Source organism: Nyctereutes procyonoides, unplaced genomic scaffold, assembly GCF_905146905.1.
Source record: "Nyctereutes procyonoides isolate TBG_1078 unplaced genomic scaffold, NYPRO_anot_genome, whole genome shotgun sequence".
Taxonomy (NCBI): domain Eukaryota; kingdom Metazoa; phylum Chordata; class Mammalia; order Carnivora; family Canidae; genus Nyctereutes; species Nyctereutes procyonoides.
The window spans coordinates 2730645-2748075 of record NW_026575118.1 but is presented as its reverse complement, the minus strand read 5'-3'; the positions used below and the strand labels follow the sequence as shown (position 1 = coordinate 2748075).

At 37.8% G+C, this 17431-nt stretch overlaps 1 protein-coding gene across 7 annotated transcripts in view; it reads left to right on the top strand.

The window, feature by feature from the left end:
- The window catches only part of CPEB3 (cytoplasmic polyadenylation element binding protein 3), a 199305-nt gene that overhangs the window by 149773 nt on the left and 32101 nt on the right, over positions 1-17431 (top strand). For all 7 annotated transcript variants that reach the window (XM_055334401.1, XM_055334397.1, XM_055334398.1 and 4 more), the window contains 2 exons: positions 182-300; positions 13854-13968. In XM_055334401.1, coding sequence (XP_055190376.1) covers positions 182-300; positions 13854-13968 — 234 coding nt within the window. The remainder of the gene's footprint in view (positions 1-181; positions 301-13853; positions 13969-17431) is intronic.

Below are 17431 nucleotides of genomic sequence, written 5' to 3'. Positions count from 1 at the left end.
TACTTAATCCATTGCTTGGCATATGAGGGCCTCAGTGATTATTACTTCCCTATGTCCCATTTTATGTTCTTGGATTTTAGTAAGAATTCACCAAAGTGAAACAACAGGTAAATTTTTATTTGGTACCTTGAGTTCAATGTACTGATTTCTCTATATAACCTTTTGTTTTTGTCCTCCCAAGGCTATGCCTTTCTCCTGTTCCAAGAGGAGAGCTCAGTACAAGCATTGATAGATGCCTGCCTGGAAGAAGACGGGAAGCTGTACCTGTGCGTGTCAAGCCCCACTATCAAGGATAAACCGGTAAGTAATATGCAACCAGCTGTTGCTTTTCTAGAGCACACAAGCATTTGGAATAGCTGATGACTACCTTTTTGTAATGGGAATACTGGTAACTTGGATACTCTTACCCAGGGTGACCTTGCTATGCAGTAGAGCTGGACTGTTGTGGATGAGAAACTAATAACAAATTACTCAGTATTTTGTTTTATACCTTTGGGACTGTGTGTAAACAAATGTGTCCTTGTCTTTCACTTTACAACTCTTTTAAGCTAATTCCTATTCAGTAACTCTGAATTGAAGTAAACAATGCTCTTAGTGGTTTTGGCAGCTGGTTTCTGTCATTATTTCAGATCAAGGACAGGAATAATTTATTATTTTTTTTAAAAATGATCATAATCGGCAATGTTCATGCTCCTGTGAATGCAAGGCATTGTGTTGGGTGGTACCCACAACTGACTAACTAGAGCCTTCTGGGCCAGAAGCTTACTCTCTCAAATGGATAACTTCGAACATGGCAGGAGAAGGCAAGGACAGGGAACATGGACCCAAAACCATAAATAAATGTACACTTATACAGAGTTTATGTTAAGAGTTTGTGGCTTCTAAGCCAAAGAGTGTTAGAAGTTTTTGGTTAAGAGAAGACTGCGTCCTTTCTCCTGACAGAGGGGTTATTGGTATAGAAGGAGCAAGACTATTCAGAATAACAACAAAAAGAAATTGGTTAACATGTTAGAAGTAGGACTGAGGGAAATTAGGAGGGGGTGAGTTTATGTATCAAGATTTGGTGCTAGGAGTGGGAAATAGGGTAAAAATAGTGATACAAACCAAGAGACCAAAGGAGGTATCTCTCACAGGGTCCGCAACATGCCCTGTCAGACTTACACCAGACATGTGGGGCTTGCTTGGCATTTAGGTTTATTCTCAGAAATATGCATGGGGAAAGAGTTGGGAAGAGAAGTAGAAGTCTTGACTCTAGCTAATTTTACATTATCTGCTTGGCTCAGAATAAGTCATCTAGTCCTTACAGAATCTTGGTTTCCTTATCTATAAAATGGAAGGAATATGGTTTCTCTCTAAGATGTTGAGCAGCTCAAGTAAGAGAGGAAAATGAATATGAAAGCATTTGGGACTTGTGCAAGTGTAACTAGATGATGCTATTGGTGTCACATAGTGCTGTAATGAGGAGAGAAAGTTTAGAGCATATCTACATAGTAGGGTCTGTTGAAAAGAATGGTGACTTCTAGAACAGAGTTTATGGTTGGTTGCAAAAGAATGATGCTGGGACTTGTCTACCTATAAGAGGGAGACTGCAGCATGGAAAGTAGAAGGAGTTAATAAAGAATGGGGATACTGAGTCACAGAATAATCAATGCAATAGAAGAAGCAAGGATTTTAGCAAGTGTGACAGTACAAGCAGTGCTGTATTTTTCAAATTCTGGGGCTATTACCAAATTTTTATAGCAGTTAGCAGACTTGGATAAGGTAACTATACAGGTGGGAAAAAAGAGTAGGGAACCTTTGTTAGCTTTGATCTTAATTTAAACAGTGTGGAAAAGCTGTGCATTGTGATTGGAATGAGAGCGTGCAGTATTTCATCTAAGTAAATAATAAGAAAGCTGACATAACTTCTCTAAACCTCTTTGGAATAGTGTGAGATTAGAAATAGAAAGACTGATCCCAATTTGGCAGGTTTAGATGTCTGAAAGGTAAATGGTTAACATCCAAGAGAGCCTCTGCCACTGTAGGAGAGGATTTGGAATATATTTATACATTAAAAAAAAAAAGGCAGAGGAGTAGAAGTCCACATAAAGATAGTTATGCCCAAAGTAGATTAAGAAGCTGTTGAATTGAGGGGAGGAGACTGGAGTTGAGCAGATGGGCTTGTGTACCTTGGAAGAGTCATGTCACTGGCTCTGTGGGAGAAGGAAGATATTATGCCTTGTCTGAGCAGGCCTTCACCAGGACTGGACATCTCTTGAGAAGGGAATGAGCAGTGGCAGTTACAGATGGTGGTGGTATGTTGTTTTTCCTCCAAATACATGTATTACCCTGGGCTTGAAGAACTTTCAAAAATAATTAGTGTAATTATCTGTTTTAGAAATGTTTATGGGGAAACTAACTTTCACTGTTTGTGTTTCTACAAATTTCTGCTTATTGCAGTTTTCATTTTCTGAACTCAAGTGTGAAGCAGTTTTATTGGAGCTTGGTGAATTCTGAATGATGGCTGCTGATCACGTATTTCTTTAACCCAGGCATACTCAGAATTTCCAGCATAAACAACTTGAATAAAACTTAGGATGGGAAACAGAAAAGTCCCCAAATACCTGTTATTCTAATGAACTGGATCCCATTTTGGGTTCTAGTTCTTTTGGCTCCATTTTTGAAACCTTCTGTTGGCTTCAACTCCACATCTATCACTCCCAGCCTCATTTGGCCACACTTCCCCACTCAGGTTTCGGTACATTCCACCTCATTTTGGATGCTCCCACAGAAAGTAAGAGCAGGGTTGAACTATTGGGAGTAAATGAGGACCTTGGCAATAATTCAAGGTAAAGTCAACCTTTGGAACTTATTCACCAAACTTCCTGAGCTATGGCTCTTTTTTGCTTTTTCTTAGCTTGGCTACCCTTCAGGATTCTAGTGCCCTCGTTCTATTGTTTAGTTCTTTCTGATCCTCCCTGGATTTCTCCTTGGAAATATACAGCGTTCCAGAATGATCTCACAGAATTTCTGTGATCTCACAGATTTCTATCATTTGACTTTCTTCCTTATCTCTTCCCCCTAAATCAAACCTACATTCTGTTTGTATGGATTAGGTTAATCAGATTGTTTTCCTAATACAGAGCCTGTTAGCAAGGTCCCCTCTCACCTTTCTAAAATCTTGTTTGTTTTTCAACTCAAATCCCTAACCAGTGGATTTCAGATAGTATTAGAAGATATTTTTGGTGAGTGATTTACCTTTCAATTATGACCACTCGGGCTACCCTATGTATAAGTCTGATCCTGAAAGATAGCAGAAGACACTGCAATCTATAGCTTGTTCGATTGACTTCTCAGTCCCAAAAGAGTGGGTAAACAAATTGGCAAGAGCAGGATTTATTGCAAAGCTCCTAGATTTGTGATATTTTTCCTACTCTAGTAAGACGAGTTCTATTGCTCAGATGTTCTAGGCATCCCAGAGGATAGCTGTGTTCTTGTCCAGGTTTCCAGTGAAGTGGACAGACATCGTGGTCTCTCTTGTCAAACTAACTCCATCCACTTTTTGAATTATAGACTAAATTTGGAGGTTCAAAATAGCAAACTAATAGAGCAGGAAACTTGCCAGAGTCTAACAGAGATGAGGCTGAAAAATAGTAACTTTGAAAACAAGGTGTGGAAGGAGATGTTTATGGTTCTTACCTTCTAAAACACTTTGGCCAGAGATGTGGGATAGTAGACACCTTGAAAGGAGTATCAGAAGTTTTCTACTTCTTCTTCCTTACAATTTATATCGTAATCACTATTTATAAATATCCTGAAATATGACAGGTTGATTTTACTATATAGTTGATCCTTGAACAATGGGATGAGATAGGGGTAGGGTGGGTACTGACCCCTGTGTAGTTGAAAAACCCACATATAACTTTTGACTCCCCAGAAACTTAATTACCAATACCCTACTATTGACAAAGAGCCTTGATAATAACATACACAGTTGATTAAATATATTGTATGTTAAATGGACTGAATACCATATTCTTACAATAAAGTAAACTAGAGAAAAGAGAATGTTACTAAGAACATCATAAGGAAAAGAAAAAGTATACTATACTGAATTTATTGAAAAAATCTGCATATAGGTGGAGTTGCACATTTCAAACCTGTGTTGTTCAAGGGTCAACTGTAGGGATGGTTGGATGGCTCAGAAGTTAAGCTCTGCTTTTGGCTCAGGGCGTGATCCTGGAGTTCAGGGATCGAGTCCCACATCGAGCTCCCTCAGGGGAGCTTGCTTCTCCCTCTACCTATGTCTCTACCTCTCTCTCTCTCTCTCTCTCTCTGTGTCTCAGAATAAATAAATAAAATCTTTTTTTTAATTTTTATTTATTTATGATAGTCACAGAGAGAGAGAGAGAGAGAGAGAGAGAGAGAGGCAGAGACACAGGCAGAGGGAGAAGCAGGCTCCATGCACCGGGAGCCCGACGTGGGATTCGATCCCGGGTCTCCAGGATCGCGCCCTGGGCCAAAGGCAGGCGCCAAACCGCTGCGCCACCCAGGGATCCCTAAAATCTTTTTTTTTTTTAAGGGTCAACTGTATATTTAAAACTGAAGTTTGGTTATTGCTCAGGCAACATGGTCATCCACTCAGAATTTGAAAAACAAAAATTGAAAAAAAAATGTTGGGAGCAAGGAAGCTGGAAACCAATTGGAGGCCGGTTCAGTTCTTTAATTTTTAATTCTGTCCAACCTGCCAATAATTCTGGTCTTTCCTACTCCCATTTATGTATCAGCAGGATCTCTAGCACTTTTAGTCATTCTTCTTTACCTACAAAGACTGTTCAGATCCTTTTGCCTTGGACCTAAAACCTTTCCAGTCTGACTTCAAGTTTTTTTCAACCTTTATTTTTTCTGCTTTCCTTCTGAGCCCTGTATTCCAGTCAACTGAAATATTTCTTTTCTTGTCTCAATTTCTAATTGCTATATTTATTTTAAGACCCCTCTCAAATGCCATCTTTTTTCCTGAAGCCTTCTCTGATCACTACACCATTTATGGTGACTCATACCTACTATTATAGCTATCTCCAACCCACATACAGCCATCTTTTCAAAATAATATGCCTTCCTTCCTTTAAACCATGTTTGAGTGCCAACTATGGGCAAGACATTACAGTTGGTTACTCTGAATTAGACATAAAATTCTGTGTTCAGAAAGTTAATAGTGTAATGGGTAGATAAAGTATATAAATACATGAATCTATAGAGCTGGCACATAGAAAATTTTTAAATATTTGTCAAATTAGGAAAAATAACAAATACAGTGAAGATAAGATTAAGTGCTTTGGAGAGTTTATATATACCTGGAGTGATGAAAGAAAGCTTCTTGGAGGAAGTGTCATTTGAACTAGACCTTGAAAGTTGAAAAGGGTTTGGAGATTACCCGGGGGAGAGGTGGTGCTGTGAAAGTGTGGAAAATGGACATTTCAAGAAAGCCAACAGTATAAACACAGAAATGAGAAACTGTGCAGAATGAATGAATAACATTTAGGTTGGTTATATGGGGCACAAATGTATGAAAGGGAGTAGGACATTAAATTGGAAAAATAAGTAGGGGCTAAGTTATAGGGCAACTTGATTGATGGCCTCAGCCCTTGGGTTTGTGGTATATTTACTTAAACTCTTTTGTTCTCCACTTACTATCTCCTAAGACAATAACTGTAATTTTATCTTGGCTCAGTCAAATTGGATTTGTCATATCCCTCCTTGGAAATCTTCAGCATTCTGATTATTTATTCATTCATTCATTCATTCATTCCTTTTGGTCTAAATCTGTGGTTTGGGCACCTTCTATCATAGGAATTTCTCCAAGGAAGGAATTTCTCCTCTAAAATGAGAGAAATACCTCTTATTCATAATAAATCCTTCCCCTCTCCCCAGGCTCTGTATTTGCATTTGAGTCCAGAGTTTCTTAGTGCTTGAGTCTTTGGAGATATTATTCCTTTCTAGGGCCGTCTAAATGATGCTGCAGTTCTGATATACTAAAATAGTTTCTAGTGGACAAAATAGCTCATACCATCCCCTAAGGGACCATGTTTAGTGTTTTCCAAAGTGTGTCCTGAAGAACACCTGTGCCATCAGACACTAATCTCTTGAGAGGATCATTAACAAAACGTTTGCTCATAACAATAATAGGTGTCATTTGTTGAGAACTTTGTGCATTTTATATCCATTTTCTCCTTCAATTAAAGGTTTCATTGCCAAGAACATTTGGGAAAAATTGATATATTAAGGTTCTGAGAAGTCTTGCAGTAAATAAATGTGTAATATTTTTTAATCCAGCATTTGATATATCTGTTTTGGGATTATAGTTGTGAAGATTTTAGTGGAATTAGTATTCCATGAAGCTCATTCAAAAAATAGGCTTCTTCCCAGGAAAAACTTAAGTAACTTGAACTTTTATGTGTACATTACTCTCAAGAGTTTTAGTGATCAGCATGCCAGTAACAACATCCTTGTCCTAGTACCATGGAGCTGCAAATACACATTTATGTAGACACTGGACAAAATTGTCTGGCTGCAGAGCACTATTGCTTGAGGTTATGAACCTGGAAGTTAAAATAGCTGAATATAGTGCCCATTCATTGCTAAATCATTTTCTTCAGCTTTTCTAACTGCTAGTTTTGTTAGGTTTAAGAAGAATCTATTAGTCGTTTCTTATTGCATTGAAAAGGAGAAGAATGAATTTAGAAAGAATAGAGAAATTAATCATTCACAAAATGCATTTTGACTTGTTCGGGTGACTCTCAGGAAGCAGAACTGGTGGCCAGTAGCCTGGAGGACAAGGAGTCTTGTAGGCACAGGAAGACATCATTGCATTGGAAAGAGAATATATATAGACACTGGGTCAGATAAACTGGGGTTTCAGTTCCAACTGGACTTCTCTCTTCTTAGCCTTAGTTTCCTTAACCTCTAAAGTCGTAGGGGTAGTGTATACAGCATAACAGTTATGATGAGTTTAAGTGTGACAGTGTGTTAAAATGCCTAGCACAGTGGTGTAGTTTATGTCTTCAAAAGAAACCATCTGTCATGTTTAAATTTTCTAAGTGAGGTGGAATATCACCAGCGGTGATGAATACTAGGTAATTCTGATCACTGGGTAGGTCACGAGGGGCATCAGAAATTTGCACTGATTAGACCAAGCCCTGAGGTACCCACTGGTGATCAGACACACTGTATTTCCATATCCCTGGAAGGTGGCTTTTAGTGGACTGAAGAGAGTGATCTGGGAGCTGTAGAAGGGCTGGACATCTTGCCGCATCAGCGTCTGCCCCTCAGGAAAACCTTTGTTAATTCACCAGAACACTGATGAACACAGAGTGCTCACTAAGGGTTGGCACTTTGCCAGGCAGTGGGGACCCACAAGAGACATGATCTCAGCTTTAGAGGACCCTAGAGCCCAGTGGAAGGAAATAGATATGTAAATACAAAGTGAAATAAGGAGTCAAAGGTGATATGGTAAAAGTATAAGTAGTCATGGGGTGGGGGCTCAAAGGCGAAGTGGTCAGATGTTTCTGAGGGAGTCAGGAAAGCCTTTAGAAAGAAGGTATTCCCTTGAATCTTCGGGTTATAAATATGAATATTAATCATTGCATTTAATTGATAATGGCTTTACTAAGTCAAGCTTAGAGCAAGGCTATACCTCATACTTTTCAGGGCACAGTTTATGCATGCTCCGTTTTTAGACTGGGTGCCCTTATGAAACAGTATGCAGAATGCTATTTGAAGTGTTCAAAGCCTGTGGTTTCTGTACGTCAGGCAGGCTGTGCCGCTTGGTAGCGATGGCAGGGGTTTCTTTTTTGTACCTGGACTGTTTTCTGACCCTCCTGGGGACCTAGAGCATTCTGAGAGGGCATGAGAGAATTTCCCAGGGTTGCTTTTGGCTCCCTGTCTAGGAAGAATCCTGCCTATTTTGATGAACTTCTCTGGGGCCTGTGATCTATTTGTATCTAAGAATAGGAGGAATAGTTTGAGTGTGAAAGTTAGTCTTTTGCTTGGAGGCCCAGTGGAGTTCTGAGTAGAGACCCCAGTGCAGCACAGGGTAGAAAAGTCTTATCATCTGGCCACTTCCCCCAGAAGATACAGGGAGGGTGTCTCCACCTCTCCATTGGGTGGAAAGCAGCACCTGAGAATAATAGGTCACATCTAAAATCCTAGAAATTGGCTGACCTGTTTGTTTGGGAGCTGTATGGTTAAAAAAAAAAATTGAAGTGAGAAGCTAAATATGAACATACTTTGGAGAATCCAAACCACAATTATTGTTGTTAATGGCTGTTAGTTTTGGTGATTAATAATAATAAAACAACCCCTTATAGCATGGATGAGACAAAGATGCCTCACAAACTAGTTTATTTGTGATACTGTGGGGTACTCCAGTCATTCTTTGAGGTCTGTGATGCTTAAAATAGAATTGCTGACAGCTGGGGTGGGCCTGAGTTCATTACCAGCACAGCCAAGCTATTGCAGCTGTATGTCAGCAGACCTAAGTTTAGCTGACTCATCCTGATGGTCCCAAGAGCCCCGATACTGCTCTTGCTGGGGAGAGCAGTCCTGATGCTTCTGCAACATTGCTTTTGTGATTCACATAGATTGAAAGGATTGTAAGACTAGAGAGAGAAAAACGGAGACCTTCTGCAGAATTTGAGTAGGAAGTTTGAAGGGTATTGAAAAGGAAAGAGGAAATGGGAGAGTAAGGAGGTTGGGCCATGCCATGTGCCTTGTGGAAAATTCATGGGAAAGAAAACATAGTAGGAAGCGGTTTTGATCAGGTCATTTCCTGAGCTGGCCACCAGATTGCACTGTTGACTCTGAACAGCTTGGTTGCTTTGTAGAGCCGCCTTGAGATGAATAGATGAAAAGGAAGGCACTATGCAGTAGGACATTCATGTGTTGGATGTTCGTAACTTAAGAAGATGACCAGACAATGAAGTATAGGGTAAGATGTTCAAAATGAGCTCAAGATACTATTATTTATTGATAGGTGAATGTCTAAATTCTAAATAGTGGTCTAGAATCTAGAATTCTAGAACCATAGGGTGGCTTGGTTATGTTTGGAAACATAAAGCCCTAAGGTTTATGTTAAAAAACTGTTCATATAAAGCTATGTGTTTTCTGTTATCTGGTTATTAAAGATACAATAAAACTACATCTTATATTGAATTTTTACTTAGAGGCTTTTGCAAATTTTCAGTGAAATTTAATTTTTAGAAAATGATCTTACAGCTTCTTCTCGAAATAAGTGACCTATACTCTATTTCTTAGATTTCTTTTTCCTAGAACTTGGCCAGATCTTATCCCTATTAATGACTTTTAGTTTTAAAGAGGACGCAACTTCAATTTTTACATAGAACTATAATTATTCTTTATTGATATCAAAATAATTAAACATCTCTTTTGTGCAGTTTAGCCAGAAAGCTTTGAATTTTTTGAACAGCTATTTATTATTTATATTTTCTATACTCTTAACCATTTAAAGTTAATTTCTACAAGTACATCCTTTTAGAGCAATAGTAGAAAATAAGTGAGAAAAAGGCCTTGATTGAAGTTTTTACATTTCATTCAGTTGGTTCAACCTTATTATGCCATATTTTGATACAGACTAAGAGTAAGATATAATAAGGCAATATTATCCAAAGTATGGATTATTAATAGGTGTTATGAAAAATTTTTAGAAATGCTGGATAAAACATTTGAACAGATTTCTTTCCTGTAGAACTTCTTAGAGCCTTTGATTAATATACATCAGTGGGTGCCATGAAACTCCAAGAAGGGAAAGATAGCCTGTAACTTTTCTAAACACTGTTTGTCTGAAAGAACAACCCTATAGACCTGCTGTTCACAGAACACACATTGGGAACCTTGAAAAGGAAAATGAGTGCTTTCCATACTAACTGTTGATATGATTAATGTTACATTCTCTTAAGTTTCTTGAAAAGTATTAGAGTCACTATATGGCATAAATTGATATATTAATAGCACCACCTTTACGTTTAGTTTTTACCTTTTTCCTTAAAAAGATTTGCCTTTGGAGATAAGCAATTATGCAAAGAAGATTATGAATTCAGATAATTCATATTATTCTTAAGATTTAAGAAACAAATAATTCAGCCAAAGAGTAGCTTTCACAATCCTCATCAGAGCTTCTGTAGGAACATATGCTTAAAAAAGAAACTAAGGAGGGATACATGGGTGGCTCAGTGGTTGAGCATCTGCCTTCAGCTCAGGGCATGATCCTGGAGTCCTGGGGTTGAGTCCCAAGTCGGGGTCTCTGCATGGAGCCTGCTTCTCCTTCCACCTGCCTGTGTCTCTGCCTCTCACTCTCTGTATGTCTCTCATGAATAAATAAATAAAATCCTTAAAAAAAAAAAAGAAACTAAGGAAAAACCACTTTTGTTTTTTCTCCCACAGGATAGATCTGGTTTTGTTTAACTGCACAGTGACTTTAACATTTGAATTCCTTCTCAAGGGCAGCCCGGGTGGCGTGTGGTTTAGCGCCGCCTTCAGCCCAGGGTGTGATCCTAGAGGCCAAGGATCGAGTCCCACATCAGGCTCCCTGCATGGAGTGGAGCCTGCTTCTCCCTCTGCCTGTGTCTCTGCCTCTCTCTCTTTCTCTGTGTCTCTCAGGAATAAATAAATAAAATCTTTTAAAAAATGAATTACTTCTCAACATTTTAAAATCTTGAAGTTTCACATAAAAATCTGAATTTCTAGCTACTCTTGAAAAATGGAAAAGTCTGACAGCACATTCACAAATGATAACTACTTGCTGAAGCTGTTTAAAGGATGGTTTACACTGGTGTGTCATAGCCTGCCTACCAACTATTGTCCTGGTGACTGGATAAATTTATGCTACCTGTCCATCCCTATGGACATTTAGTTTTGTGTAACCTCTACTGTGAGGCCATGGCGTGGCTGAAGGGCTAGTGGGGGGTGCCTCTTTCTAGAGTGACCTTTATAAGCAAACGTGGTCAGGTGTCTCCATGAAGAAGTGTTGGAATCTGTGTCAGGTTCATTTAAGGGAATTTTCACCATGTCTGATGAAGTCCCTATACACTCACCCCTCAGAATGTTGAGGCTCTTATTGCCCAGAGTATAATCTATTTGACAGCATACTGAAAAAGTTGTTTTACACCTACACCCAGTGATCCCTATATATGTAAAGGTTGTTTTGCTTTAGGAGATTTATATTGAAGTAGAACAGAGCTCTAATTTCATCCATTCTCAAAAATAGTTATTAAAAAACAAAAATCAAAAAGCAGTTCTCTTATTTGTATTCCACCTCTTTCTACAGTATATTTGAGTTAGCTTAAAAAGCATGGTACTGGGCAGCCCTGGTGGCGCAGCAGTTTAGAGCTGCCTGCAGCCCGGGGTGTGATCCTGGAGACCTGGGATCGAGTCCCACATCAGGCTTTCTGCATGGAGCCTGCTTCTCCCTCTGCCTGTGTCTCTGCCTCTCTCTCGCTCTCTCTGAATGAATAAATAAATAAATCTTTAAAAAAAAAAGCATGGTACTTTAAAAGTAGAGAAATATCTATGTATATAAATAAGGACCAGAAAATATATCAAAGAATAAGTCAGAAAGATAAAATATGGGTATCAGGCCTTGAGGGCTGAGAATAAACTTAGAGAGCATGCCTTATGTGAGAGTGGGCTTCTATTTTAGAGAGAAACCAGAGTGTGAATGGAACTTCCCAGTGCAAACAATACCACAATATTATTTTTTGCTTAGTGTGCAGAATGTGCTGATGTTGGCCTATGTTGACATTTTTCTGATTCTGTAGTGGTGGGAGCTCTGAGGAGCTATTTTCTGGTGGCAGCTGGGAAATAAATGCAGGTTCTGGAACTAGGGTTTAATCATTACTGTCTCTTGAGTCTTCTTCCTGTATTTTTACCTAATCTATAATACAGGAATAGGCTAAGGGAATGGGTTGCATGTGATGTAATGAAACAAGGGTGGGCGGGAGAAGAGGCAGTAATGAAAGCTCTCAGCAGGAAGGTTTGAGATAGCCTGCAGAGTTCTTTTGAGCAGCAGTAACCTACAGCTATTTTAGAAGGCTGCATTTTCTGTACTTCTGATTAAATGAAACCAGAATGCCATGAATACTACAAGGGAATTGTTTTCATTTGTGAAACAAAGTGTGACCCACAATTAAATTTAATTAACATTCAGTGATTAGAATTGCCTTACCAGGTCCTGAAGTTGCCTTAAATTTATCAGGGATAAGACTAGAAGAAGAGAGGGCTCAGTGTAGAAAAAGAAATGTCCTACTTTTTTGTTATTGGTGACATTAGAATCTTTGTTCTCACAGTATGAAGAAATTATGTTTTTAATTAAAAATTAAAACTGGGCCCTCATGAAAGGATTTAAAAATGGTGCTTTATGGTATTCGTGAATCTGCTTTTGTGGTAAATGTCAAGGGAACGGAAATTTAGTCAAATAGACCAAATGTTTCAAGTAAAGAGATTTTTTTTTTCACACGATAAAGGTGGAGCAAATGCTTAAATGTTAGCAGAATTGCAACATGTTTTCAGGGTCTAAGAAAAAAATGGAGATTTTACTACTTCGCACTAATGTGAAGGCAACAGTGTCATAAATGGCAAAAAGTTCGGTGAAGGGTGAATTTTATAGCAATCATAGGGAACGTGTGGACTGTTTCTAACTGAGCAATGCCAGTTTTGGAGTTGATTCAAGGTGTTTTTCTCATTTGAAAGTTTTACTAACTTTCAAATGAGAGTACTTAATATATCAAGCCATATAAGAAATCATCTTATGTGTTTTTTTGCATTGTGTCGATAGTTGAACAATGAGGAAAATGAAGAATTGTGTTGATGTTAAGAAAATGAAAAGTCAGCTGTTTTGTTTCCTATCCTATTGGTGAAACAGGAAAGTAAAGGCATGTTCTATAAAGACAGACACTGGTTTCTCTGCTTCTGCACGTAGCTCATTTCCCAGAGCAGCGGCTGACTAAACTGGTTGATTCTCAGGCAGTGCTGAAGCTCTCCTTTTGGTATGAGAGAGTTTTTTTGCATTTTTCTTTTAAGCTATCCTTTGATGATTGAGTTAGGGATTGAAAGGAATATGTTTAAGGTTAGGATTCTGATGAATTGTAGGCAGAAAGAGTATCAGTGAAGAGATATTACCAAATAGAAAAAATTATCTCCATAAAGATTTCTTTTTCTACTCTTTGAAAAGTTAGTTCAATTTCTAGGCTCACCTTTATTTAACCAAACTTATTTAGGAAAATCAGATAAATGAAAAATAGATAATGCTGTATAATGTATAATGCTTCAGTATTTGATATTGCTGGTAATTCCATGCTAACCTGAGGAGTGTCAATCTGTGTTAAACCAATATTTCCAAAAGATAAATGTTTCAATTTCAGGGGTTGATAAAAATTTAAAAGCCAAACCTATAGATAATTTTTAGAAAATATTCCTAATGTTCCTATTCCTGTTCTTTAGGTGAGCTCTTAAAAAGCTAAGTGCTTATCTGTGACAGTTTATAAACCATCTATCATGTGTTAAAATAGATCTGATTCAAAATCCAGAATCTGTCTCTAAAAGACTGCCTTTTTTCAAAATCACAGGTGGTTTCTGAAGGTTTCATGGTATATGTCTTAGAGTGTTGAGTATAGTACCTGTTAAGTAGATTCCCTGAGTTCTGATGAAAGGCACTCAATGCAGATAATAAATTAATAACTGGATTTTGTTTGGGTTGTATATGTTGTAAAATGCACGAATCAGTGGGTTTGTCTTTAGTCACCTTATTCTCATTTGGGGTTGATGGAAATGAAGTAAGGACCAAGTAAACAACTTTTTTTCAGGTGCAAATTCGACCATGGAACCTAAGTGACAGTGACTTTGTAATGGATGGTTCTCAGCCTTTGGACCCCAGAAAAACTATCTTTGTTGGGGGAGTTCCACGACCCCTTCGAGCTGGTGAGTGGAAATAGTAACACCACAACAACAAAACCACCAACAACAAAATCCCCAATGTATTAGTCTTCAATATTTTCTAGGTTTCTGCTCAGGTGTACACAGTCTCCAAAAAGAAGTTTCTTTGAGCTCTTTCAGGATTAAACATTTTCTCCCCAAGTGCTTTATTTCTTTTGGTGCACAAGTGAATTTCATTAAACTGTTATTTTGAAAGGATGAATTCTATTTAGTGCTCTCAACCACATATTTTAAAAATAATAATAATACATTTGACAGTGTGTGTTCTCATGTTAGCATTATTATTATGTATGACAGAAGAAGAAATCATTCCATCAGAAATCTTTCCAGCACAGCTGTGTACCCCTCAGTGACAAGCAAAACCACTGCTAGGACTTGTGTCACTGGGAAACAAACTGAACTCTTCCCAAGTGAAACATGTTCCTGTTTTTTCTTATGCACTTTGAAAAATGACTAATGTATTTGAGCATCTTTATTACAACTTTTTAAAAGCTTCCCCCTTTTTTTTCTTTTTTAAGTTCTTTTCCAATTATGAAATAATTGTGGACTGAGATTGGGCTGAATCATAATTTACTGGGGCATTTGAAATGATGCTGAGCCAATGACTTCAATATTTAAATCCAAAGACAAATCTAATCAGTGGCAGATCAGTGTTCTACCAGTAGAATACAATAAAATTATTTGTAAGAACAAAGTTTTTAAAGTGCTTAAAATAATTGAGTTTATTTTTCAAAAGTAAGATGAGAAAATAAGGTTACCATTGCCCCGTAGTTGCAAAAGTACAATGTTCTCTCTGTTTCTTGTAAGCAAGCAGACTTAGTTCTACTTAGAAAAGAAAAAGCAGACACCATGAAAATCAAGTAGTGAAAAAAGAATTATAAAATGTATCTACAGCTGTTCATCTCTGACTTAATTCTGAATGTTCATCAACATTTCTAATGTATTTGTTCAAATTTCAACTTCAATCTACTCCTAAAAGATAACAGTAGGCCTATTTAAAGATATATTCATAATTCCATTTTGAAGGACTTTAAAACACATAAACTGTAACCGAAGTTTGTAATTTTACAGTTTTTCAGAAAGCCAAATATCTTTAGGTCTTGTTCTCACTCTAATGGAATACTGTGCGGAGAGGAAGAAAGCCAAGCAGCAGAGATGCCTCCCTTTTATCTACTGTCAGAGAATAGAGTCTAAGAAGGGCTGACTCAAACGTGAACAGCATTATGAGATGAGGGCAAACGTAGCCCTTTGTTTCTAAACTGCTTGTGCTTTAAAAAAAAAAAAATGTGGGTGGGGCATGGAATATTCCTCTTTTTCTAACTGGTGTTATGTTAGGGAGAAGAATCCCCTTTGATAGTCTTTTAATCGCATATGTATTCTAAAAGAATGGGCATTCATTGCTAGCATTCGAGTTATTATTTTTTGCAGCGAACTACAAGTACAAATTAGTTTTAATATTCTAGCCCCTTTCCTTTTTTTTCTAGATGGGGATCTGAAAAAAAAAATTCTGACAGAAAAAGTCCCATAGTTATAAAAATAACAGAACTCGTTAACTTTTATGTCTGTTTTTAAGTCATAGACACAAAAGTTTATAAATTCCCTCTTTTATTATTTATTCTTTTTATTATTATTCACAAGATGCTACAAGTCCTAGGATTAGACAAGAATTATATTTAGTTATCTAGCCCAAAATGGGATTTTGTGTTTCCTACCTAGATGATAGACCTTTTATAATCTTCAAAGTTCTCCTTTTTTAAGCTAAGCTAAAGCTTTTTGTCTTAAAAGTTAAAGTATATTATTAAAATTAATTTCCTGTTTTGACTTTGTTTTGTTTTTACATTTGTGTGGATAGTAATTTACATTCACTTGGTTTAGTGAAAATGTTCCCCCATGCCAACACCTCCCATACATGTAGCTTGTTTCTAGATGGCTAAGCAATCTATATTAGCATCTTAGCATTTTACTTTCTATCCAAGCCTTCCAGATTGGAATCCATGTCATCTAAACAAAAAGAATTAACATCTGCAGCTTTTATCCATGTGCATAGAATTGGGTTTCTTTGGAACACACTGAGCTTTGTGGACTGGTGTGTGCCTTAGAATAGAAGACTATTTTTAAAGGAATTCATTTTGACTCTGCTGGGCAGTCTTGAATTGAATACAATGCAGTTCACTTGAACAATAAACATTTATTGAGCATCCACATGTTACTGGCACAGAGCAAGTACACATCTGTGCCAAACTGAATGAACATCCCATTATCTTGTTAAACAGGTCATCATCTACAGAGAGTCAGAGATTTCACAAGAGAAGAAAACAAGAAATGTATTAATAGAATGCTAACTCGAAGTAATTGAATACTAAATTAACTCTTCAACACAGTGATTCTCAGATTTGGTTTTTAAATACTTCAGGGCGTTTTTGATTACTTCTAGGGGCTATTGTGGTCATGGAATTCTGAAGTCTTTAAACTATCTCAGGCACTCTTTACAGGGTGATCCTGGACCAGACATGGTTGGTAATACTCGACAGGTGAGATTTTTTAGGTGTCCAGATTGGTTTTCACCTCACCCTAGGCCAAAAACTGTCCTTCAACATGTTACAGTAACTAAAATGTTATCACTCAAGGATTACTCCTTTGAATCTTTTTCTCTTTGATATCTTCCCATTGTTAGGGACTATTATCACTAATAAATTATTTGAAATATAGTCCCTATCCTACCCAACAGACACATACAAACTCTTCTAAAGAAACAAGGCAACCTGTTTTAAGCAGTATTTCCCTGGCTAAGTTTAAGTTGGTTCTTCCAGTCCTTTTGACAAGCCTTCCTTTTCAAAATTCAGGTTGGGGGAAAAAAAAAAAAATCACAGGCCTAAAAATATCAACCTGAAAATGAGAAATTATCAATGGAAAATCTAGATGTTTACCCGAAATTAAACTGTCTGACACATTCCTATTGTCTCTTGTCCCTCCCTTCCATCACTCATCAGTGACAGTGGCAAGCCAAGAACAGTTTGTCTTCAGTCTCTTGGCATTTCTCCGGTCTTGTCCTCCTTCCACTCCCCACCTCCCTACCTCTTCCCACCCCCATCCTAGGAAAGGCTATAGGTAGACTCACCATGCCATCATGTGGCTAAAGTTTACATATTCTTCAGAGAGTCAGTACTGGGAAAGGAGTAGTCTGTCTGGTTCTCTGCTTGCTACCACCTGAAAATCCAACAGTTGCCACTCTTCATTCAAGTAATGTGAACAGCATGTCTTTCTGAATCTCCGTACAGAAATAGCCCTATTGTATATTCCTGTGGCATTAGGACCTCTCTAAAATGCATCTCTTTGCTCTGAGGAGAAATAAGTGCCAGGCTTGGGGACTATGAAGAGGCCACCAAGAAAAAGTGGAGAGGACAGCCCCAGTGGCCCAGCGGTTTAGCGCCGCCTTCAGCCCAGGGTG